A 26,663-nucleotide genomic window follows, 5' to 3' on the forward strand; every position below is an offset into this window, starting at 1 on the left:
TAAAATCCAAGTGTTTCTGCAGACCGCACACCCTTTAATCAATGGGCTGCATTTGGCCCTCGGATTGCAGTTAGGCATTATTTTCAAGACCACAGCCTTTAATCATATTACCCCTAACACAGTAGTTTCAAACAACAGGCCCCTGGTAAAAACTAAATAGGGCTTTGGACTCCTTCTGTAAACTTACCCTTGTTCTCTTTGACACTCGCACAATGTCTGTTTACGGACCTCTCGATCTTTAAACTACTAATAATAGCTGCATACTTTCTCTTAATAAAAGTCGGTTGCAAGGAGTCACTTTAATACATTGGTTAGCATGAGAAAACAAAAATCACGCCAACAAGTCCTTGGTACTCCTAGACGGCAAAAAGGGTACGGTCAAATATATATATTATGTACACACGTGCGGACTATGCAACTCGAACGCGAAACAATAGAAAATGTACTAACTCACAATTTGTTGAACTTACATCTCGTGGCTGCAAAGTACTATAAAAGTTAAGGTACCATCAATGCCTATAATAATATGATGTTAGGTCACAACTACAAGGAGTCGACACTTGTTTTTAAATGGCGATTAAGTTGATTTTGATCATACTATATGCGGTACATTAGGCAATTGCCTTCAAAAGAAAACGGTGTATGTACGTTCACAGGCACCCACATGTACTAACCGTGAGCCGTATTGTTGGAGGTCTGCTTAATTTTAATGATAAGATAGAGTGTTTTAAATAAGAAAATTATACTTAGGTGTTTTTTATGGTTGGTACTTACAAAAAAATTGAATTATTTTTCCACTAGGTACAACTTTTTGAGTCAGAGTAAAATGGCACGTCTTGGGCACGCAATTACAGAAACTGAAACATATTAGTAACTATTGGGTGAACGAAAGTTATACCAGCAGTAACACGAAAAGACAAAAAATGCGAAACAACAATGCTTTGATAAACGGGCAGACGGCAGGCTTGTTCGGTGGAAAACAACAAAATACTGCTGCAAATGAAGAAGTCGCGAGCATCGCATTTCAACGCTTCTGTGCATTGGTAAAATTGTGCACATTTTAAAACAAAGGGCATGATTTACAAAAACGCAGAGCGTAAAATGCATAGTGCAGTGGATTCAATGCTGCATCAACTACGGAAAGCTGAAGCGTTTATATTTTCACTTGATTCCAAAATTGATTAGGAGAAACAGCTCATAAAAATCGATTCAACTAAAATCGTTGTTCTAAACTTGATTTAAGCAACAACGTTCAAACGCAAATTATGCTGATACGACAAATAGGTCTTTCTTCTCAAACAGAAAATTAAAAACAATGGTTTTAGGGTTTATCATGAAAAAGTTGGTTTTGGTAAATGCATGCGACAAAACAGCTAGGTTTAAATTTCATTCTTAAAATAGGAGTCTTAAAACATACACCTATGTGTGCGTTGCGAATGAGATCAAAAGGTAAAATAAAACAAAGAAAAAAAGTTACAACAAACTGCATTAAATCGCCGTGTGCATCGCAGTCCGACTATTGTTTGGCTGTTTTACTTCAGCCTGGACTAACCCCATGTATTCAGGGTTCTCGATCGATGCCTGAAATGGATTGTTTAGCGATTCTTCGGAAGATGCTGACCACATGGGGTCGCCCGTGTAATGTTTTTGTGGTGGGCCGTTTTTCGGTCGCGCAATCCCGTTCTTCTGTCGGTGCAGTAGTGATAGTTCGTCAGTTTCATCAAAAGATGACTGAGTCGACGTTTTACGGTTTACTCTGTTTCCCGTGTTGCCCCTTGACAAAAGCGACTGGGTGTCTTCGCCAATACCACTGTCCGTTGCCATGTACTCTGCATTTTCAAACCAAGTCGGAGTCAGGCTTTCACCTTCATTAGTGTTCACATACTCCGCATCAGCAGCAACAGCACTGCCCCCTTTGCAGGCGGACAGTTGTTCATAGTCTGAGCTTGGATTTGGATTGTGGTTTAGTGAGTTTGCCTGCACGTAGGCTTGGTTAGCGACCGCCGCCGACGGAGACTGCAGTGAGGGGCCTTCGAGATCAAGGTAAACTGTCAGTGAAAGAAAATGCAGAGGTTTGTGTCATGCAAGCAACTAAGGGTCATTCAACATGCAAGTTTATTTGGCAGCTAAGAGAGCACATGCTTTCAAATCAGCACACATTTTGATTAATCAAACCTTTAATGTTGCATTCAATCGTCAAAACAATCCAAACAAAATCATGTGAATCACCAAAGATTAAACTTGATTCTGCATTTGCATATCATTTGTGATTTTGTTTAGGAATTAAAGACTGATAAAAGGTTAAAATCAACAAGTTCTCTTTCATAAATTAAATGTTGACTGACACATTACTTCATAATTTTAGTTCTCTTAAATAGTAACACAGTGTCTGCAAAAACTTTATATTTATTTCATACAGCCTTGACACTATCACTGAAGGTTCAAACAAAGGCTGTCATGCCCAAAGAGCATTGAAATATTAGTACAAAATGAAACTATCAGAATACAAACTACTTGGTGAACTGCCATTAGTCATTAGTGCCTATGTGCAAAGCAACTACTGAAACCAAATGACATCTGTTTACAGTTTAACCACAGAATACACTTTAGTGTTTCCAAACACAGTGCTAACAGTTTGTGCATTATTTTCTATTTCTTTAGCATTGCCTTAGATTCACTACTGTTGTCAGTGACTCAGCTTAAGTTTAATTTAACATGTGGTATTTTATATTACCAACTTTGGTTTAAATTGGTTAAAAGGGAAATCAACGATTAGATGCAAAGCATTCAACAACACAAAAATAAGCAGCAAATCAAAAGACCCCTGATTAATGTCTATCAATATGTCAGTTTGGTTGTTGTAACAATTTTTTGAATTGGCAATCAAAAACACTGCAAACCCCAAAATAATTAAAAATGGGTTTTTGGTTAAACTCAGTGCATTCAGAGTAAAATCGTTCCATGCAAAAAATAAACCTAATTTAAAAGCTTGGAAAACTATGGAAATTTGCACAATAAAATGTCATTTCTTTCATTTACCTGGCATCTTTTTGCTGGGAGTTGGCATGAGATACTGATCATCGTCATAATTAAAAGAGTCACTTGCTTCTGGAATCTTTTTAGGTGCTGTATGTGTGTCATCAACTGAGTGGATGATTATTTTTATTATTGTTTTGATTTAGTTGCTAAATGCCATTTAGGCAGATTGCTAATCAGCGAAATGTTAGTATGAATAAGAATGTGATGAGACTAAAAATAAAAGTTCTAAAAATAGCATGAAACTGTTTTAGATATTTACATAAATGTTTTCTGGTTGTAGGGTCTTCCGTATATCGCTGTGTCTCCTCTGAATCTTTTCTGTTCACCGTCGTTTCTTCTAAAATAAAGATAAAAATGCATTTGTACTAGAGCACAGAGTGCATTTTAACAATACGTGGCTAAAATATGCAAACAATTGTTTACCACTTTATTATTGTACAAACTGAAACCAGCCCAAGCAATGCAAAGTTCATTTGACCAATTTTCTGTTTACAATGTGAAAAAGGGACCACAAAGTGCAATACTTGGCAAACATATATCAGCCGACAATTTCGGCCTGCTTAAAATCACCCCATAATATGGTGTCAGTCCTTATTCAGGCAAATTCTATTTACAAAAGAACTGGTGATACCATATTTTTATTGGATATCCACAGTGGTTTATAACAAGAAATACACAGACTTATGTAAGCATGCTGAAATTGTCGACTAAAAAAGTCAATATATGTGACTGGAATCATATGTAGAGCATCTGTGGATCAGGACAATTATTGTATTGGTACATTTCTAACTTGTAAATAGTTTACCTGCTTGGATGTTTGCCTTGTTGGAGTGCCCAGATTCAGCGAAAACATCATCAGGATCGATAATAGGACTAACAGGCTCTTCCCCTTCAGGAATTCGACCCATACCATTGCTTGATGAGGACAAAGAGGTAGAAAACACTGCAGACGGAGTGTTGCGAGAGAACAGACGGTGACCATGTGGTCCATCCATGAATGTTGTCTCTTGTATGTTGCTCACTGTAGGTTGGTTTTCATACTCCGGCTGCTTGACAGACATAAAAATATATGTGTCATTTTTGTGCCCTTTTGTTAGTTTTACGTGAAATGCAATTGTGGGAAATAATAATTATTAGTGATCTTTTCATTATTTTTTTTTTAGAGAAAACAGTTTTAATAGTTGCCACCAAGGGTAAAACCTTGTTGCATCATTGCAAACATTTTAGGTATTTGTTAGTCTTAGGAATGAATTAGTTGACATTTCTATTTTACCAACAAAACAACCTTGTCCATACTGAATGAGCCAGAGAATATTTTACAAAAGTTAAGCCCAGTCAATGTCATGGTAAGCATCCATAAAACAGCAATAGCGGGCATTAGCAGATCACTATTTCCTACAAGCAATTACTTCCACTAGCTAAAGGTTTCTCCCAAACTAGCAATCTGTCAGTGGATTCAAAACCGTTTAAATGTGGAAAGGTTCAGGAAAAGGCAGGAAGCCTGGAACATGATGCATATATCCTTTCTCCTGCGCCAGATAATGGTGACATCTAATCCAGGCGTTTGTCGTGGTACGGAAATTACTTTACAAGTACTTTTCATAATTGCCGGTTTCCATTGATACGTGGTATAATTGGCTCATTTCTTAGTAATTGTAAATAGGTACCACGAGGCCAAGTTCAGTTTTTTTACATCTATAGATTAGGCACCATTCTTCATGCAACACATTATTACTGCAATACCACACAGTCTTCTTAGACATGGCTGAACTGGTATTTAAAGGGGATTGTGCAATCGCATAAGCTTGCATTAAACTTGGTAAGGGTTACATGACTTAATCTTTGCAAATTTGCATAAAAACAAGCCAGACCAAAAATAAAGTTGTTAAGCATATGATGTTAAGTGCAGTGCTTAACTTTAGTGCAATCTTCTGCAAGGTTAATTTTGTTGAACAATTAGTAACAAGAGCATGCAGACATGACATATAGAAAGCATACAGCTAGGTACCAAAATTTTAAGGCCAATTAAGGCGATATGAATGTTTGAAGCGTGAAGCAAATTTGCTGTGTAACAAACTTACACGGCCATGAATTGACGCATGAATCTCAGATGAGGAATTTACTGCTGACATTGGTGTGTATTTGTTGTCTCGCTGGGCACAAATGAAAAGAAAACAAAACATGCATGGGTTAACTGAAAAGTGAACACATAAATGCCACAACACTACTCCAAAACTGGTTGCATTGAACAAATTTTGGTTTCATGGCAGATGTTAGATAATCAACTATCCTCAATTCAATCCAAAAATGATCGAAACATGAATAAAATAGTTTGTTCGCTTTGAGGAGTTTAACCAAACTCTTTCCTGAGACGAACATCATTTTTTCAGTTTTGTTCAAAAATGTGGTAGGATTGTCAAATTCTATGTATGTATTAAGCTTGACTCTTTTATGTTTAAAAAGTGGTTTTCCACTAAAAAATGCTTTGTTGTGCAGATCATGCATTCACAACATAACTGTTACGCTTAAAACTGAAAAATATGCCAAAAATAGCAACCCAGTACAAACCAGTCATGCAGAACAGAAAAAACTTAACTGCAAACTACTGAAAACAACAAAATGACTCATAAGTGAAATTGTCTGAAAACATACCTTATTTAGCAGGGCATCACGGAGCAGGTACTGGTCAGGCTCATCAGCAATAACTGAACCATCTTCTCCCTTTTCTTCTTCAAGGAGTTGACGGAAAAACTGAAGCTCATCGGTGGGACTTGGGCTTGTGATACAAGAGCCAGCTACAGTCTAAAAACACAAAAACATTATGATATGTTAGCCAATTATGGCTTTATTAATTGACCAGATTCTAAACAATTTGACGCCAACAAACAAACATTACACAAATAGTGGTTGGCTTGATACTACAACAAATTTAATACTCTTTCAGGCCATTTTTAGTAAACTGGTGGCATGAAATGATTTTCACTACATATTAGCCACATATTAGCAGGTTGGCTTAATAAATGTGATAAAATGGACAAAAATGTTTTTTTTTAAAGTATAGTTTAAAACACTGGGTAGGCCATGCTGCCTTTTGTCAAGAGAAAAAATATAAATGGGTAAATTGAGCCCATGATATGCAAATGTTTTAGTATTGAAACAAAATATTCTGAGAACATGTATACCTCTTTGTGCAAAATGCAAATGGGTTAGCAGACATTTTCTGCCATGCATGTTTCCCCACACTATTTACATGCAAATTAGCAACTTATTAACTGTATGCATGTACTTGACTATATGTAATTGGGTGCTCACTTAATGTACTTAACTGGTCAACCCATAAATCTTGTTGCAGTTTTTTATTATTTTGTTATGTTATTTGACTGTTGGTTAAATACAACAATTTTTTACATAGCCTTCTTACAAATTAATTAATAAGACATAAGGCCAGTCATTTCCAAACTTCTGTACTTGTACCTCTTTTTTGCAGTGTTTAAATGCAGTAATATCCAAAAAATCTCTAAAACTTAACAATGTGGCCAATAAAAACAATAATGTAACAAAGTAGTATAAATAATGCAAATTCTATTACTTTGAAAAAAAAACTCGTTCTAATCTAAATTCTAATTTAAGTACAAAAAAACATAACCTATGTGGAACCAATTCACCTTTTGCTAAAAGGATGACTACACATCAGATTATGGCACAATACTCATAGTGATAAGATACAAATCATAAAATAACAAATAAAACGAAGTGAGTTACCTTCATCACAACATATCGTCCAGGATCCTTCGACATAGCAGTAAACTCTTTGACCAGATCATGGAACTTAGGGCGGCAGAGTCTATCAACCATCCAGCCTATACATAAAAAAAGTATTGGAATCATTTTAAACACACAGTTACTGTCTTACTTGTGCAATTTTACCACACAGTGGAAAGTTATGCTTTCTGTTCCGTATGTCTATTTTTGGTCTGTTGTGTTTTACCTTGGGGCTACTTGACTAATTTAAGCATATGAAAAGATATAAATGCTTTGTAACAGTTTGTACACATAAAGTATGTAAAATTATAGATTTTTGTTTTATATTTAAGTTTTATATCAACAAACAACATAACTGCCCACACAGTCAATGTATATTAATGTATGATATTTTTTTAGGAAAGAAATAAACTAGCTAAATCAACCAAAAAAAGGAATCAACTAGCAACATTGTACCGCAAAAAGGAGTTTTAGCGCCTGTACAAAAGAAGCCCTAAAACGGCACAAAAGCCCACACAGATAGTAAAAGGGGTTTCAGGTCATTTGAGAACAAAGTGTAAATAAGCAGGGGAGGGCAAGCAACCCAGACAACCTAGCGCCTTACACAGGGTAGGCTTCATTAACACACTACCACTATTATTCAGACTTACTATTAAACATGGTTTCTATTCATCAACTTGTCAGCAGTATTTGGCAATTTGTTTGCTGCAAAACTTTTTGGGAAATCATTTTTTTTTTTTGGAAGTAGGGCATGAAATGTCAGTTCCATATTTATTGGATCATGATTTTGTCAAAACTTGGCATCTTAAAATACCTTTTATGTTCATGTTCAGTGCCAATCAATGTCTAGATTGCAAAAACATGACCTTTCTTCTCTGGTGTCATAAATATTATAATTAGCTTGTGCAACTAGACTGGAGTTCCCAAAATGAATACCATTTTATGTTAAACGGACCACTGTTCTCTATATAACTATTTTTATAAAGTCTGCCTAGCTACTTACATTTAATGAGAACCATGTAAATATCAATGGTCGCTGAAGCTGGTTGTGGCAATCTTTCTCCTCTTTCCAACAGGGACAACATTTCCACTGCACGAACTCCCTATAATATGTATATATAGCTTGGGTTACAATTATATTGCTGTTTGGTGCCATGTGGCCATTTTGTGTAGCTAATTTAAAAAATGTTATGATTCATACAAATAAAACATGTTTGTTAAAATGAGCACATTGAATTTCAACTCAAAAATTGTTTACCACAAAAAAACCCATCCAAATATCAAATTAAAAGCTTTTCAACAAGTTATCAAATAAATTGTGGATATTTTTATAGGCTTTTGAATATTTTAAAATACTGATAAGTGTTAACTACAAGGGTTTAATTTTTTTTTAATTCACTTGTTTAAAAATTCGAATAGTACAGTTTTTAAACAAGTTATCAAATAATTTGTTGATATTTTTACGCGCTGTTGAATATTTTAAAATACTGACATCTGTTAACTATTCAATTTATTTCAGTTGTTTACAAAGGTCTAATTGTGAACTAAGGTAAAGGGGCTTTCTTTAGCAGCATCTATTGTGAACCAGACTAAAACTGTTGTTAGAAGACATAGGGGATTTCCGTTTGGTTTTGATGCATTATTAAGGGTATAGTTGAGTGAAACGACATACGTCATAGGGTCGACCGCCAAGAGTCAGAAGTTCCCAACAAGTGACACCAAAAGCCCAGACATCAGAGAGGTGTGAGAAGGTCCTTTCCGTTATGCATTCTATGGCCAACCACTTGATTGGCAACTGAATAGAAAATGGTAACTTGTTAAGTTGTATTCATGCATACACCAGCATCGGTAAAAAAATTTGGTAGGTGTATGTAGAGCATCTACCGGTATTATTTCCAATAAAAACAGTTGCTTTTATTTAGTACATGAAAATATACTTAAAATGTGACATGCTTTATTATGTTAACATTTTCTTTTAAACAGATCTGTATATAGTATCCAAAGTTACAGATTTAATAGCTTAGTAAAATGACATAAATACCACAAACATTTACAACAACCAAATATTGAAATAAAAAAGTTATTGGATATGAAATGCAGTAATTTAAAAATTATGTTGTCAAACTGAATTGATTCACTTGGTAATGTAGATTTATATACATATATTTTAAACAATATAAACAATTCAGAAAGCGACTGTACCTTGCCACCCTCAGCATGATAAATATCTTCCCTTGCATTCAGGATTTTAGCGAGACCAAAGTCAGTAATTTTCACATGATTTGGTGTCTTAACAAGAACATTTCTTGCAGCAAGATCACGATGCACAAGATGTTTTTCAGCTAGATAGTTCATGCCCTATGTAGTAACAAAAGTCTTAGCATTATAAACACACCAAAGTCTTAAAATCACCAAAAACTAATGAAAAAGTTCAGAAAAATGCGTAACCACCACAAGGTGTAACCACCACAAGTATGGTGGTTACACAAACAAAGTAAAGCTAAGAATGCTATTAAAAGAGATTTGAAAATGTACACCCTTTGAAAACTAATACTTTCTGTTTTATCACTGAGGAATTAAGAATGCCCAAAGAGGTTGGTAAGAGATTGGTAAATTCCTTGATAGCAAATCTTGCACGACTAAAACAATGGATCTTGGAGCTGTGGTGTAATGTACCTTTGCAATTTGAGTGCACCAGTTGACGATGTGTCCAGCGTGAATTGTTTCCTGGTGCTTAGGGTTGCGGACGTACTCTAGCAAGCTGCCGAGTGGCATGAGCTGAGTGATAAGTGATACATGTTCCGTCATGCACACACCAAGCAGTCGCACAAGATAAATGCAGTCCACCGACGCCATCATGTAAGCCTCCTGCAAAAATAATTTTAGGACATGAAAATCCCCTGTTATTGTGCTGGTAATGATGATACATGAAGTACTTAAAACGTGACTATACAATTTTGCAGGGATGGACATTTTGAACAGAAAACAAAATCAAAAAAATGGGTTGGTAATTAGGTATGTTTACGACATTGAAAGTATATTTTTCCAATTTATTTTAATTCATAGTAAATTTTTAAAAAAGGATTATTTAATGTTAACCATTAGTGTTTGCCTACACAACAAAATATTCTATTTACTGCGACAAACTTTCTGTTATAAATGGAAAATTTATCAGTTGGAATATCAAAAGCTCATTCATTCCTAAGCAAAAAAATAGTAACAAAATCAATACACTATTTACAGGTATTGGTTTGACTTTCTCTCCAACTGTAGACTATCATTTTGATGGCAAAATATCTCCCTTTACAAGTAAACCAAGCTTTTATTGCCAATTGTATAGTGGGCAAATTCAAATGATCCATTATTATGCATCTCTTAACCATAGGTTAGTTAATCCAAGCAATTTGCTTGTCTAGTACAAAAATGCCATTTCACTTACGTCCATGATTTCATTGTTAGCCATAGGATTTACATCTCCAGGTGTTTTCAGTGTCTTCACAGCAACCGCAATCTTTACTTTTTCACCCTTTAAATTCAAAAACAATTTATACAACCAAATTTTTTTTTATTAGTTTCATTAAAGGAACCTACAACCAAGATACAGTTGCAGTTAACAACATTAATTCCCTCCTTAGATAGTTGTCTAAAGGTAAATTTTGTGCTTGTTTAGATGCCAGTATCCTAAACTTAACATTTTTTGGTATTTTATCACAATTGTCACAACACAACTCAAGCATCATATATATTTATCAGTTAAATTCAATACATAAAGTACCTATTAACAATGCATACAAATGTTGAAAGATTAAACCAATATCTAAACCATGGTACAGAATAACGTAGCCACAAAATACACATGCCATGTGAGCTTATATTAACCTGAATATTAATAGGAGTCCAAATTGCTTTATGCACAGCTCCAAATGCACCGCTACCCAGCAGTTTTCCCATAGCCAATTCATTTTCCTTAACAATCCTCAACTGAGCTTGGTTTGGACTCATTCCACTGGGTGTCAGGGGGGTTGCTTCATTATCAGCTAATGGAATCTGAATGCACAATTTTGTATATTATGGTATTTTTCCCACTAACAGCTTTACACTCTACTTAGAGTTGAAATAAATGCCAACCAAGGCCTGAAAAGTAATTTAATCCAAAAAAGACAATTTCTTTTTTGATCAAATCAATTAAACAATAAAAACATCTCACAAAAGGTAACAATGCATTTAGATAAGTTTTTGCTGGCTTGGAAAGCTTTACTCACATCTCCCACCACTTTTTCGCCCAAGGTCTGTTTCATTCGCCTTATTGTTGTTTTGTGCCGACAGAAGAAGAAAAAGAAGATACCAACAAACAGTACGAATGCCCCCACCACACAAAGTACTATAACAGTAGTGTAATTGTTTCTGTAAAAGAATGCACAATTTTTAAATCAATTGCAGCTTGAGATAATTTTAATATGACTAAAGGAATGTCACTTGTACAAACTTACCTTGGAGGTTCATAGCATTGGAAGTCTGTTTTCATGTCTATTGTGGTACAACCTTCAGGGCACTCGTTTTCCTTTAAATGTTTCAGGCAGATCTGACAGTGGGCTCCATGGAACTAAACAATTTTTTTGTCCCACATAAATGTACAAGTAACAGCACATACAATGCAACAAACTCATTTAAACTGGCAGCTTGTGTTAATTTACTAAGCAAAGGATAAGTCGTGCATACCGTGTGTCTGTTAGTCTCCTCGTTAAAAGACTTATGGCATTTTGTGCAACCTTTAACTCCTAGCAAATCTTCCGGTCCTTTGCATCTGTTTGAATAGATTGTTCGATAAATGGGCAACATACACCTCTTTACCATGTTCGATAAATAGGCAAACATACACCTCTTAGCTATTAACAATAGTTGAAATAGTCTGAACATTTAGGTTGGCAAGTTTGACTTTACAGGTTGAGTGTAAACAAAAGCAGGTTTACTATTGATACTGACAATAATAGGTAAATGACACAGAAAGATCCACTTACCCCCCATCAATACAAGATCCACTGCATGCTATGCAAGTTTTATTGGGACCAGTAAAGTGCGTTATTGGACATTGTGATACACACTTTCCATCTAGGTTGTAGTTTTTACACCTAAACAAGAAAGAATATGTCTTAATAAAGTTTTGGTATTATTTAAAAAACAAATCAAATTGGTTGGGATTGGTTGATGCTTCAATGCAAAACCACAGGTTTCAAATAGCAGGAGACAAAAAATGGACTTTTTCAGCATAAAAGTCTCATTTCTTTGGGCCCTACTGCTTTACAAAACAGTCATTCTTAATTAAAAATAGTACATCATGTTTCTTTTAAATTGGTAAAATGATAGATTTACAATACCAACTGTTATTAATCCTGAATATTGGTAATCTGCATAATTTGATTCACATTTGCATACACACACCACAAAAATGACGCAAAATGTGTCCACACTTGAAATATTTTCAAAAAGTAAAATGACACAAACTATATATACAAAGTAGTGATGGGACGGGTACCCGGTACTCGGTATCGATGGTATCGAACGATTTCAGTGGTATCGATACTCGTACTCGGTATCGAAATATTTTGCCTCAGTTTTCGATACCAACATGCGAGTACCAATGGCCGATTTACACCATAAGAATACGGGCAACTTTATGCCAATATTTGCTTCGGACAGCACAAAATTGGAAAAAAGTTCCGCCAGTTTACGTATATCTTTTTCGCTATCACGTGGAGATTACATTTTTTGGCATGTGTGTGTGCACGCCTGTACCCCGACCATGGCAGATAAATTAGCCAGTGATATACAACTAAGTACTCGGTAATCGTACTCGGTATATACATGTGGTACTCGTACTCGGTATCGGTACTCGCTTCAAAACCTGGTATCGTCCCATCACTAATACAAAGCATAAACAAGTTAAGTGTAAAAAAAATTCCATACTAGTACTATGATCAGTTTCTGGCTGACGAGCATTTTTTGTTGAAAACTCAGCAGTTGGACATCCAGGAAATAAGGTGAACATTAAGCATGGTACACACAAATGATTTATGACTAAGCCATTAACACAGCATTGTGAATTTACAAACAACACTCTACAAAACTAACTTGGTGCAGTTGTATTCTGATTTTCCATGACAAGTTTTTAGGCATTCCTCATGGCAGGGTATACATTGTTTATCAGTTGATGGATAAACTCTGTTGAATATAATAAACACAGAAATTAAGTCATTGGAATACAAAAGAGTTCAAATACAAACCAATGCTTCAGTGCTTAGTTTTAAATATAAATCTGGTTAACACCAAATTCCAAAATGTGCTGCAATACACAGAGACTTTTGTCACTAAAAAAATTTTAGGGATACAATCTTACAGATTTTTTTTACAATTTTACATTTTGAAAAACAGAACAGAAAAGATTTGCAAAAAAGATTACTCTTAATGTGGAAATATGTACTGATTTACTATTGTATGAAAGTGTACTGGTTTTGTTTGGCATTTAAGTCAAAGCCAGTCAATAGATTAAACAGACATACAAATTTGATTTGTGCTTGTGTAATTCTTTAAATTCTTTAAAATATATAGAAGCTAGAACTCTACAGGACAGTTGATTGTCAACATTTTTCATTGCCACATACTATTTACAACACCACAGGAATATTAAATCCAATTGCTCACAGTCAAAAAAGGCATAGTTAAAATAAATTATTCATGGCTATCTCATATGTGAACATTAATCTGACAATTTTATGTGATGTGTTTTCTCAAGCATTGGGCAGAACTAATTAAAACTGTGTGAAGACAATCTTATAAGGCTTTTAGCATCACAGTGATTGTTACACAGAACTATACAGGTCAAGTCAACCTGAACCTTCCTGAAAATGGAATCACTTTTTTCCAGTGAGATGGCCTCTGCTTTTTGGGAATACACAGGCAGAAAAGTCTTCACAGAAAATCATTGGACAGTTATAGTAATTAGTTTAACACTTTTTTAAAAATTTTCATGTTTACCCAAACTATAATGTGCTATATTGGCTGTCAATTTCCAAATGTATCAGCTACACAGCTAACTGCTTTTATACACTATATTACCAATCTTTAACTGTAATATAATTTTAAATAGCTGATTTGTATGCACTTACCCCTTGGAGATGTTACATTCCTTGACACATGTTGTCACATTGTAGCCTGGCATATCATGACCCGTTTGGGGGTCAGGAACAAATTTAGGGGTGAATTGACCAGAAGCATCTGTTTTGTCAGTGTAGTCCAAACATTTTCTACATTGGGTGGCAGCAGGACCCCAACATCCATCCACACAAGTCTTATGACATGCAACTGTCAATAACATAGAATTGTAAATATATAAGCTGCTGTTGCCAAGCATAAAATCAACCCTAAAGAGCTCTACTGGCAATTGTATTTTGGTATCAGCGTTTCGACATTCTATACAGGACACCTTCATTGAGCCAAATACACTGAATGCACTGTACAACTCACATTCTGTGTTATTTACCATGATGAAGGCAACTTGGTAAAGGCTGCCGAAATGTTCATAAAAAATTTAATTGCCAAAAGAGCTCTATAAAGTTGATAGAATTATAAAATTGACAAACTTTGACAGTACTAGCTTTGTGAATATGCAACAGGTTATTAAAATGCTTGTTTAATTTCTACATTTGATCCAAATACCACAACCCTACATTTTATTTTGGTTACTATTTTTGTCTATTACATGTATTGCTAAGATTTTGGACTATTCCTATCCAATTCATTTCGAGTTGTTCGTTACATTACATGAATTCCAAGGAACAGTTTATGTCAAGCGCTTGACATCCACAACACTCTTACTGTCAAGTTAAAGCCCGTCAAGATTACATTAGCACAACCACTTAAAATTTCATGGATCAATGCAGATTACTAAACTGATAACAACAACAACACATGCAATCAAGCATAAAATAATAATATTTGTGTAACATATTGTATACACATGAATAAATAATCAAAAAAAAACAAACAAAATTTTTAAAAATATTTATAACTTGAAAACTGCAAGTTTGGTAATAGATGGTCAACAGTAAAACTGATCCATACCATTTTTACATCTCATCTTGCCAACATGATTAAAGTCTTGGCTTGAATGTAGGAAAATGTCAGACCAGTGGACAGTGTCAAGCAGACACAAGCGACGATTGTGGTTAAACGTAACATCACCTGGATCCCACAACATAAAATACATGCGAAACATTAACACAAGCTAAAACAAATGTGCAAACAAAAATAAATAATAAAAAATAAACAAAACAAGGTGAACTGGGTTGAAAAGTTTCACTTTGAGATGCTGCCTTTTCAAGCAATCAATTTGAACCCATTTCCGTTACTTCAAGAACAGTTTGCACAGGATATACTCTGGGTCAGTTACTATTTATGAAGGGCTGCATACGTCAAGTTTGTACGTGTTTCTTAACATGAATTGTCTTAGATTTTTTGCAATGTGTTTTCTCAGCGCACAAAGCACAGGGATGTTTCAGTCATCACAAAGTGTATATCTGGACTGGATTCAAACCTATCTTGTTTACATCCAACTCCCAGAAACTACATTACTAAAGTGGCGAATGAATACTTAACACCAAAGGTTAACCCTTTAGTGCCATGTTTTCTACCCCACAAACAACTGGCCATGCTTTCAATGTGTATTAGGAAATAGAGCAATATGAGTGTTTAGTACTTTGTACCCAGTATGAACGGCCTGTTTGAGAAGGCCATTTCTCAAACATTGACTATTTAACAATTAATATCCTATTTCTGAGATACAAAAAAATAAAGGATTGTTGCAGTGTTGAACTAAAATAATCAACAACAAAATGCATCTGATTTCATTTCTATCAAAGCATTTGTTAGAACAGGAACAGACAAACAAACAAAACAACTAAAATGATTCCAACAAAAAGAACAAAACAATGGCAACAGGCACGAAGCAGGGAAAACAACATTAATGCCTGTCATGCCATGGCACTTCATATCTCACCACAGCTAGTAGGGATTTGGTTATCGACAACCACACTGGTCTCGGTAGAGTTAGTTATTTGTTGCCATTTGATAGTATTAGCAAAACAGAGAAGTTTGTTTCTATCAACATTCACCACTCCTGAAACAGAGGTTATAGTAAAGTCAGGCAACTGGGAAAAATAAATCCAATTATAATACTTGAGTGTCAACAAAAAATGGTTTATCCGCATGATGAATTGGTTTTATTCTCAAAGAAAGGTGGATTACAATCGCCTTGGTTGCAAACAAAATTATCAAGACAGTTAAGTATCATCTACTAAGTACTTGTAATGTTTATAGCATGCTTATGTGGTGGTTATATTTCACATCTTTCTTTGTACATGTTTTGTGACAGTTTTCATTACAAAAGTTTATTCTAAATGTAGTTGTACTAAAGCACTGCGCTGTTAATAGTTTGACAAGCATTGAGAGCTGACAAATGACACAGGATGTTATTTCTGAAACCAATAGGAACACACTGTCCTTGGTGTGTTAAAAGGAAAAACTTTTGTAAGCATGCAAAATGTTAGTTTAAACATGAGTTAGCACAGCTTATTTAGTACTTACATACACTAATTATTTGTTGAGAAAAAAAACTTTTTTGGCCCAATAATGTATAGTTACTTTAACAAACAACAAAAACTTTCAATTTAGTTTATTAATCCAGGCTTTTCACATACTAAGTTCATAGGTTTTTGAACTCTACGGAATGTAAAAAATGATCCAATTCCCTAAGGGGGTTTTAGCATTTCCCAGGAGAAAAGTTTCAGTAACGAAAGATTTCTAATCTAATAGACTGGATTAGGGTTAGCGTTAAAAAATAACAAACACCAGTTACAAACTTAAATTGTTTCCCACCAACAAAAGAATTTTGTACCACATTTTTTCTGGTTAGTCAGAAACTGAACCCTGCTACTTACAACCACAATACAGCCCATTTATATCAATAAGATTGTTATCAATTTGGGGCTTGGGACCATCACCTTGCCCTTGTATTTGTTGCCATTGAATAGTATCAATATAACACAAGTTGGGGTTGGAGTATAAAAGCAAGGCACCTGGATGTGATGCGTGCAAAATAATATGTAAGATTTTTGGCATTGATGATTTCCACTCACTTTTTATGTATATTGCAAAATTTATCAACTTTTTTGCGTACGACATTTATATGCTCCAGCATATGAAAAATATCACATTCTTTACAACAACTTTATAGTGATTGGTTATCTTGCCTAAACTGCTCACAAAATTAAACATAAATTTTGGAATAGACTTGAATGAGGATGTCTTCTTGTATCCTGTACTAAAGTCTATTCAATTCAGCAACGATTTTGTGGGACATAAAATTTCAGTGGATGGCCAAAAGAAATGTATCTTTAATAGGGCTAAATAGGGGGTAAAAATCACATTTGTGTAAGAATGGCAGGGACAAATTATGCAAGCTGTACAGACTGAAAAACAGCTGCAAGATTGTAACCAAAGTCAATGCTTGGAGCACTGTTGTGTGTAGTTTTAAACAGCAGTGATTCAACTGTCTGACAAAGCATCTTTTCTCAGAAAGAGAACAGGAAACTTTAATCAGTCACTACACAGAAAGCATCAAAGAAGCCATTTTTCTTGAGCAAATACTTTATCATATGTAGAAAAGCGAGTTAAAAAAGAATGGCTTACCGTTGTCAATTTGTTCAAGCGAGTTAAAACACAACTGCTTTAGTTGTGGCTGGTCAGTGTAGACTGTGAGAGCAAAGCGCTGGCCTTTAAGCTGTTTCCCTCGGATACGCTTCAGATTTCTAAATCAGCATTTAACAACATCCTTTTTAAACACCAATGCATTACCTACAAAGTCCATTAAGCGATTTCTGACAAAGGCAAGTCACTTAAAAGTGTTTTCACATTACGAATTATACTTAAAACGAAGATTTGATAAAATATTTCTTATTTTTTGTAAGTATAATAACGTATAATACAGGAAACAAAAAATATAACAAGACTAAATTGCGTTGGGGGTCCGCGGACCTATAAAATCTATAAAAGGGGTCCGTGACTACAAAAAGGTTGGGAACCACTGGTATAATGTGACATAAAACCTTAAAATTTCTAAAACTCAGGTATTATCTAAATTAAAAGAATGAACTGACTTGAAAACACATAGGTCTCCCCATTCCCAAAACTCCACAGTCAGGTATCCAGTGATTTCTTCCACATTTTGAAAGACGTCGAAAATTTTCTCGTAGCTCACTTTGCTCACGTTGCAGTAGGAATCTCTGTGATGCACAATCCACAAAGTTAGACTTTGATTATTTAACAGTTGTTTAATCAGAATAATACTGTTTTTGCACAGTTTTCGTGCATTATGTTTTAAGCTTTAACTTAAAAATAAATTTCAGACTTGTGATGGGTGTACACTGGTCTAAAAATAATATCTTAAAAAAGTGATTTTTTTCAATTAAAAGGGCAACATTTGTAACTTTAAGGGTCTTTAAAGGTGTTAACACTTTAGATTACAAATAAACTAGAACTTTGCTTTCTATAAAATTAAATCGTTGTTGCAAATTAAAAAAAATATTTATAGAAAAACTAAACTGTTCATTGTGGATCGTGACACAAATGCAGTGGCAGCCAAAACCATTTAATCAAAGAAAATCAATACTGATTTAATTTTTCTGCAACAAATGGCGAAATTGTGTGAAATGCAGCTTTATAGTGTCTTGGCAATGCCCCCAAACAACAAAAAATGACTAGCTTTGTACACATGGTGAAGAACTGCAGCAAAAACCATAAACAGACTTCAGCAGAAAAACTTCAAAAATAACCAATATATAACAATAGCTAATGCCAATGGAAATTAACAAAATAGACAAAAAACATGAACAAAAAATGCTATTTATCTGTTATTTATCCACTTAATGGTTTTCCACTATACTGGTATATATGATTCAAAACATTTCCACAGTTAATGCGAAGCAAGGTTTAATGAATATTAGGTAACATATATTGATTCAGAGTGTTTTTCTTGATTTATAACTTAATTGATAACCTATGGTAGCAATAAAGTTGTCATGTATTACCAATAAGACAAAACCAAGCCAATAAGAAATAAAATATAATAAAAAATATAATATATGCAAGGAATTATCATAGCAAATAATAGTGTGAGAAACAAGTGTGGGACAGTAGAGTAATAACATGTTCTTAGCACAACGAGCTGTAGTCTTCAGTCAAATTGGAATGTCTGCTTAACTTATTATCCTAAGAGACAGTCGGGTAATTTGGCTGCAAGGCAAAAAAATAACATAAGTTGACACATAGTTTTATCTAGCCACTGTCGCTGGCTCATGTCATGATAATCAGAAAATATGCGCCACTATGAGGATAAGTGTCTCCTTGCCAGAAAAACATGGTTGCAAGGAGCATGTGGCCCAAAATGCATGCCTATTGTTTCCTGTACTCTGATAGTCTGTAGTGTAAAGGACCTAACCTCTAGCAACATGTATTTGCATGATGTCAAACCCATATGCCAACCCTATATTGTGGCCATGCACAAAATCATACCAGCAATGAGGTTCAAACCAAACAACGCGAAAACATACGATTTACTCAGAAAAAAACTTGCATCGCGAAAAATAAAATAAAAAACACAGTGCAACTGCTTATAGCTTATACGCCGACTTAGCCTAAAAATAGTTCAGCAACATTATATTTAAAAAAGAAATGCTTTCACATGATGGCAGAAACAAAAATTTTGCAGGTAACAGCCAGCGGGAAAAAATAAAATGCAAACGCTCGCTCGGCAAATTACCACCTTTTGTTGGATAATCCGTTACTCGATGACACAGCAAAATATCTTCAATATCCATGGAAAAATGTTAGTGTAAGAGTATTAGTCTTACTAAATGTTATGTTTTCTAAAGGGCATGCAGATAACAAATCTTGTCATAAACAACTTACTTTATATTATTAAGTTAAGACATTCAGTTTCAGTTTTAAACTAAAGACAACCAACAAAATTAAAAAAAACACCATTTTTTTACCACATCCAATTAAAAATTAGAGTGAAAAAAATTGAAACAAATGAAGAAGTTATCCTCGCAGATTTAGTTGGAAGATCCAAACAAGTTCAGTTATTTAAAAATTCACTCAGACCTACCCATTCAAAGTGCTACTGATGAAGATAAGATTTCCAACAATAATTGTACAGTTTCTATTAAAGTTGTGAATGTTAGATGCATCAATGTAGGTATGATTCACCAGTGGTCCATGATCCACACCAAGACCATAGCAAACTGAAAAAATCTGTATTTAACGTCCTAATACATACATTTTTATTGAATGCCTAATTTAAACCTGGATTTTCAAAGTTTACTAGTTAGTTTTCAAAATACAGATTTGTTTGAGCATTGGCACTTCTTTGGGAGGTTTCCTGTCACACCCCTTGTCCGCCTTTACTAAAAGCCACCAGAGCAAACAACACATTGACAAATTACTACCTATCTATCTACACAGGGAAACAGTTTCCGATCGGAGATAGACTTAGTAGAATCTGGTGATCCTAAGAATGAATCTTGTCAATTAGTGTTTACTATTCAGTGATTCATGTAGAGGACGTTACCATTTACCAAGTTACAATAATTATTGAAGCACAAATGCCCACATATATTTATCACCAAAAATAAAAATGTTATGAAAGCGATGTTACAAAATGTGTTACGGAAATGTAATTAAAGCATTGAACAAACCACCTAATAACAGTGATACAAATGAGTTGCCTTACACACTTAAGTTCAAGGAATACAACAGCAAAACACAGGCAGGAAATGATATATATACTACATTGGCCTGAAACTGTGTATAAGTAGACCGACATGACCGGCTTTTTCCATGTAAGAGTTAAAATCTGAGAGATAAAGCTGTCAAATGTGTTGTTACCAATGCATTAAGTTGGGCGTAGAGAACATGATATAAGGTAAACGTGACATAAAAACTACATGTTTATATATTGCTTGTGATAAAAGAGAGCTGAATGACTTACTGTTGTCACATGTTCCTCCTTTACATGGTGTACAAGTGTTGTCTTTGTAGTCGAAAGTTCCTTTTTCACAGTAGCGCTTACAATATGTGCCTGTCCTTGGGACATTGTCTAAACGACAGCAAAATTTTGAAACATCTGATTTTTAGGAAGTTGCACAGAAGTAAAATCAGTTTTTTTCAGGTAAACTGCATTGTTAAACATAAACAAAAAAACATTGCTTTTCATTCATGAGTCATATGCCATGATTCCACATTATATCTGTTTATAATTTGAGGTCTATCGTATAATATAATCATTACCAGGCACATACCAGGGCATTGGGCCACACAGTAACGAGCAAACTGGTATTTGGCATCTTGTACTTCTATATCTCCATTATCTGGATTCATTGACTGTCCGTTGGGACACACAGCTGCACATTTTCCATCGTTGTTTATTTCTGCGCAAGCCTAGAAAATGGAGAAATAATGCAAATGAAATACATAACACAGAACATTCAGAAAAAAATCTAATTTAGGTTGCAAAATAGAGGCAAAATTTAGGAAAGGGCCAACAATTTATCATGTTTAAAACAAACATGTTTTTGGTAAATTCTGCACAAAGAATAAATGCTAAATCTTTCAAGCTGGGATATAGAATTTCTATTGGGAAGCAAGGCCAAACCGACCAATAAAGAACAATAGCACATGTGCAATGCTGCTACGGTTCAATGGTTGTCATATGAGCGCTATGTACACAAATGCTGCAAAAGCGTTGCCCTGTGTCTGGGAAAAGCAAAATAAGAGAACAGCATTTACGAACTGGTTCTTGCTCTCTATGAGGTGTGCACACATGAAGGATTTTGAGTGAAATCCCTACAGACATTAAGTGTCTGTAAACATCTTTATCACGCTGAAAGCAAACAACGGCATATGCCATGGCCTGAAACTCATTGCAGAAGAGAAAAGTACGAAGTGAAAAATCTAACTAGTTAATCTTATGTACACCTTAAATAGTGAATACAAAGTTTACTATAAAAGGTTAAGAACTTATGATTTCGAAATTATCTAAAGCATTTTTATTAGAAAGCAGGAAAGAAAATATTTTTTAAAAAATGGAACAGATTTTAAATGAAGTCTCACTATACAAAAAGTTAAACAACTAAACTAATGTGTGTACACAAAAAATGCGAGTGAGCTTGTTTCAAATGAAAATATATAAAATATAATTTGCTACCTACCACACAGTATATTGATTTTTTTGTTGTTGTTCCGGGCATAGAATCCAAACAACCCCCAGCACAAGCGTCAGCACAGCAATCTTTGTTACTGTTACATCGGCTTGCTCCACAACCCAAGCAGTTACTTTTTGTGACTGAAAATAGTTGCCAAACAAATGCATTTTCGTCTACATGATGTATTCTATATACACCACTACCTTGGCAGTAATGTTTATGATTAAAATGCATTTTATTACATAAATATACTACACCAAAACTGCCATAGAATATCAACATACTAAATACATTTTAATGCAAACTTTTAAATGATAACTGCTACTACAATGTATAAATATGTTTATTTTACAAATTTATTTTTATCAAGATAATTTTAGGTTACTGTTTCACATTCTCACACATAAACTATTTTTTGACAAAACTATTAAGTTATGTTGTTTGACATCCATGAACAACTTTGGTTCCAGAGTACGTAATTTTTAATTCTGTGACTTCTGAAAAAGTTTAACATTATATTGCACTTACTTCTTTGACATAAGCTTGTTGAATTTCCCCAGCAAGATACATTTGGAACAGAACCAGTAGAAGTTTTCACCGCTGGACAGGTGCACTTCCAACCTAAAATTTTCAAAGCATAGCATATAAATTACAGATTTTTTTTAGTGTTGTAACAAGTAAAAAACTTACATGGTCGAAGGCCTTTAAAGTTGTGATCTTCAAACTTCTGCTTGTTAGTCAAACTAAAAATTTCTTCATTCCATAAAATCTTGTCCATGTTACAAAGACTATTGTTGACAAACCCAACATCACCATCAATTATTTCTACAAAACACAAAAAGCTTGTTTAAAATGATTTCATGTTGTGTCGTTGACAAAAACAAAAGAACAAACCTGTCAAGTTCTGCATGCGCAGCTCGCGAAGATAGTGTTTCGATTTATCATCACAATGCTCCACATAAAGTGCATACTGTTTGGTTGGGGCACCCTGGTGTTCACCAGGTTTATTGGGGCAGTGCTGACTGGCTTTGTTGCTTACTACATACTTCTCAATTCCGCGAATCAAGCGTAAAGAAGACAAGTCAATATAATCCACAGTAACACGTGAGATGAGAACATAACCTGTCACTTGTTCAATGTGCTGAACAAGAGATATATAAAAAAGCTGATTTAGGCTGATTAAATTTAAACATGTAACATATATTTTGCATAATAAATTGGTTACAAGCAACAATGATATTTTTATGAAAACTGTTGTGAGGATTCTTGTTTTGTTAATTGAAGATGGCATGTAAAAGTATTCTAGCTTTAAAATATATGTGATTTTTAGCATAAAGTTCATAATGTTTCACTGAACATACACCTTAGCTCTCAGCATTTGCTGGAGCAAAATCATTTTAAACAATACTAGTTTGTGAGGTGTAACCACTCAACATTGAAAACAAACCCAAAAGCAAGCAAACAGTCAACTAAAACCTATGATAGCATCAACTCCGGCTCAAAAGCTGATGGTATTTACCCAGCAATCAATTCAACAGCCCTGTGTACATAAATCTGACTTTTCTCATGGCGAAACTTTCGGTAATACAAGTCTTATATCACAATAGAATATTTCAACTCAACTAGATATAAGCATGGCAGAGCAAGTGAAGTGTGCCTAAACATTGACCCCCATGGCATTTAACACACAGTGCCTTTGGATTTGTACTACACAAACATGTTCATGGCCCAAGCACAGCTCCATTAAGTATGGCACACAGACTTCATTATGATCCATTTTAAGTCTTAAAAGTATTGCATTAACAAATGTACTTTAAATTGAACATAACTGTTTTTTATTGAAATTTAACCATAGAAGGGTTACTGTAGTATAACTGTACCTTTGTAAATTCAATTGGTTTGATTTCTTTTCCACCCAGAGGGTTTATTATCGCAAGTTCAAGATTACCATTAACCAATGAGCAGTTGGTGTAGCGCTGTTCTAAGTCCTTGTAATGATCCACTGCATTAGCATGTGATGATGTGCGAGTTTTTGTCCCTTTGCAAACTAAAAAAAATGGGTTGAACTTATAAAAAACAAATGCCTTACATTGCTTAAAGTGTACATAATTTTAGATGGGTTTTCATGCTATCAAATGGTGTTTTTGCTGCAACTGGATTTTGAAAGAGAATTTCACAGAAATTAATGTATGATACTTCAAAGAATTCAGACCTGATGAATACTTTATTTCATTCGAACAAAATTTCAAAGGCATATTTCCATGAAACATTGCAGCTGGATTTCTAAAGAGCTGACCTGCTTCATTTAACCCACTATTATGATAATGCTTGCATGAGTGAAACAGTATGGTTGAAATTTAAAATACATGGTAATGTTTTGGTTTTTACGTTTATTCTTAACTTTAATGCAACAAATGCAACCAATATATACAGTCAAGGACTTACATTGGAACTTATATGTTTGGGAAAAATTCAATACTGGCCATAAAACTGCCTTAACTTACCACAAACAGTTTTGGGGCAACATGCATCAGGTTGAGTTAAAACAACCTGAGTGTTAGGGAAAGTGCATTCAAGTGTAGGTGGGCAAACTTTTCCTGCACATGAATCTGATGATGCTGTAACAAAATTAAATATAAAAAACAAAAATTAAAAGAAGTCCATAACTAATCAACACCAAATTTGTTGTTTAAAAAATATTTATATTTAATTGAATGTATTATACTGTGTAAGTTTACGAAGTCTAAAATTTAAAATGTGGGACAATCTATAAGTTTGAAAACGAGATTTAAAACTGTGCCATCACTTCCATATCACCATTACTAAGGCCAAAATATTGCCTTGTGTTATTCATGTGAAACTGTTCAAAGAATGGACAATTAATATGTCAAGTAACACACAAGACGAAAAAACATGACATGTGCCCCCTAAAACTTTTGAGCCAGCTGGCATTACATCACAGGAAACCCTGCTTGGTCAAAACACGAAGAATTGCTGTAGTTTTCAACATTACATCGAGCTGTAACTTTTCCTTGGTCCTAATTATAGGTTTAGTGGACCATCTCCTTACTGGTAAAACCCCCACAACATGAAATGTCAGACACAAAAAGCTTTGGTAACCGCCAAGTACAGAAAGGCACAAAAACACAGAAAAATGGAAATGGTATCACAATGCAAAATGTTGGGCCAAGTTAAACTGTAAACAATAAAACATGATCTTAGTTTATTCTCAGCACACACTAGTCATATCATTTTTTGGAATTACTGTTAGTTTGTTTTGGGTTCAACAAGGCAAATCTCAACTTATCTGTCCACCAGGCTTAACAACATGTTTTACAGCATTTAAACAAAATGGTTTACAGCATTTAATACAGTTGTTTGGTTTCACTAAACACTAGTCAAGCGCACTTCGTGAATAACAAACCATTTTTATCATTGTAAAATTTCAATCAATCACAATTGTAAGAAATCTTTCAGCAATAAAATGGCTTACCACATTCTGCCCCTCTGAAGCTATATCCTTGTAAAATGACAAGGCACCATAAAACCACATCCAATAAAGCCATAGCGCGTGTAGTAAAAGTAATCCAATATGATAAACTTTTAAATGAAGGTTACACTTGATAGATCCAATTGATGGCTTGCAACATCACTTGCTTGTGAATTTCCGTTGCTTGACAAGTTGTAAGTATTATGATACAGGATTACCAAGTACAAATTTCCTGAAACTTGATTTATGCCTACTCCTAAAATAGCTCCTCTTGGAACACAAAATGTAAACGAAAATTTAATGTTGTGCATTTTAAAGTATTGTGAGGTCCAAGTTGCTTTTAAATGATAAATGTAAGTATAAATGTTAAAGTTTTTTGTTGTTAACTACAGATACAAATAAAATTTTGTATTTCAGTTCCGTATGCCAAATCAAGAATTTAATTGTTTCCTTTCAAAACTTTTTGCGACACATTCAAAAAACAACAACACAACATAGCTTTCAACATCTGTACACTACTTCTTTTAACTACAATATACACTATGGGGGTTTACTAGGAAACACAGATTTTACAAGCAAAATGTATTTAGTTTACCAATTAAATGTATTATAAGCAAATGCTGCTTTGAGATTGCGATTCACAAAACCACAAAACTTTATGTTTTCACAAATTTATTTAGACATGAGATGAGTATGTGTTATGACTTATGACTATTATCAAAAATACATAGCTTTGAAAGCTGCTGCTGAAAAACTATATTTTTAGTGGTTAGTTTTGTACCTTGTCTGGTTACATAAACCTGTAGTAAGATCGGATTGTGCTAAAGTTTGTCATATGAAACAGTTTTTTTAATTTAGTCCTACAAAGTTTTGTACTAAACAATAGTCTGTAACTAAAACAATGTGTTTCATATAAACTGTCCTGATGCACGTAGGTAACATAAATCACAAAGTAATTACTACTCACATTAAGAATTTTACTGACGAAAAAACGTTCCTCCGCACTGCACCTACACGCCTTTGGTACTTAGTCATCAGCCTTAAACCACGCACTAACG

The 26,663-nt window shown here is 34.3% G+C and overlaps 1 protein-coding gene across 8 annotated transcripts; it reads right to left on the reverse strand.

The window, feature by feature from the left end:
- Positions 1–284: 284 nt before the first annotated feature.
- LOC145203747 (epidermal growth factor receptor-like) lies at positions 285–25,897 on the reverse strand. Of its 8 annotated transcripts, none has more exons than XM_080076038.1 (33): positions 25,609–25,897; positions 24,620–24,733; positions 23,996–24,162; positions 23,010–23,256; positions 22,806–22,940; positions 22,644–22,736; positions 22,122–22,255; positions 21,213–21,351; positions 20,903–21,010; positions 20,021–20,156; positions 18,012–18,137; positions 17,545–17,663; positions 15,854–15,973; positions 14,920–15,039; positions 13,965–14,160; positions 12,931–13,020; positions 11,820–11,930; positions 11,521–11,605; positions 11,292–11,404; positions 11,064–11,205; positions 10,681–10,848; positions 10,241–10,327; positions 9,478–9,669; positions 9,004–9,159; positions 8,474–8,596; positions 7,805–7,904; positions 6,802–6,899; positions 5,692–5,841; positions 5,121–5,192; positions 3,845–4,085; positions 3,299–3,376; positions 3,040–3,144; positions 285–2,048 (listed from the first exon to the last, which is right to left on the reverse strand). In XM_080076038.1, exons 1-33 carry the CDS (start codon positions 25,679–25,681, stop codon positions 1,489–1,491), a joined length of 4,698 nt encoding a protein of 1,565 aa, XP_079932164.1. In that variant the 5' UTR covers positions 25,682–25,897; the 3' UTR covers positions 285–1,488. The 8 variants fall into 8 exon arrangements, with proteins under 8 accessions (XP_079932164.1, XP_079932165.1, XP_079932163.1 ...); XM_080076039.1 differs by having other exon boundaries at positions 285–2,030; positions 3,845–4,088; XM_080076037.1 differs by having other exon boundaries at positions 3,845–4,088.
- Positions 25,898–26,663: the final 766 nt, after the last annotated feature.

Source organism: Phallusia mammillata, chromosome 8 (genome assembly GCF_965637545.1).
Source record: "Phallusia mammillata chromosome 8, kaPhaMamm4.hap1.1, whole genome shotgun sequence".
NCBI classification, from domain to species: domain Eukaryota; kingdom Metazoa; phylum Chordata; class Ascidiacea; order Phlebobranchia; family Ascidiidae; genus Phallusia; species Phallusia mammillata.

Coding starts and splice junctions, on each gene's coding strand:
- LOC145203747 (XM_080076037.1), bottom strand. CDS start 25,681: ATGGCTTTATTGGATGTGGTTTTATGGTGCCTTGTCATTTTACAAGGA. Junction 21,011..21,212: donor CTGTGTGGCCCAATGCCCTG/GTATGTGCCTGG, acceptor GCTGTCGTTTAG/ACAATGTCCCAAGGACAGGC. Junction 15,974..17,544: donor GCTTGAACAAATTGACAACG/GTAAGCCATTCT, acceptor CCTCTGTTTCAG/GAGTGGTGAATGTTGATAGA.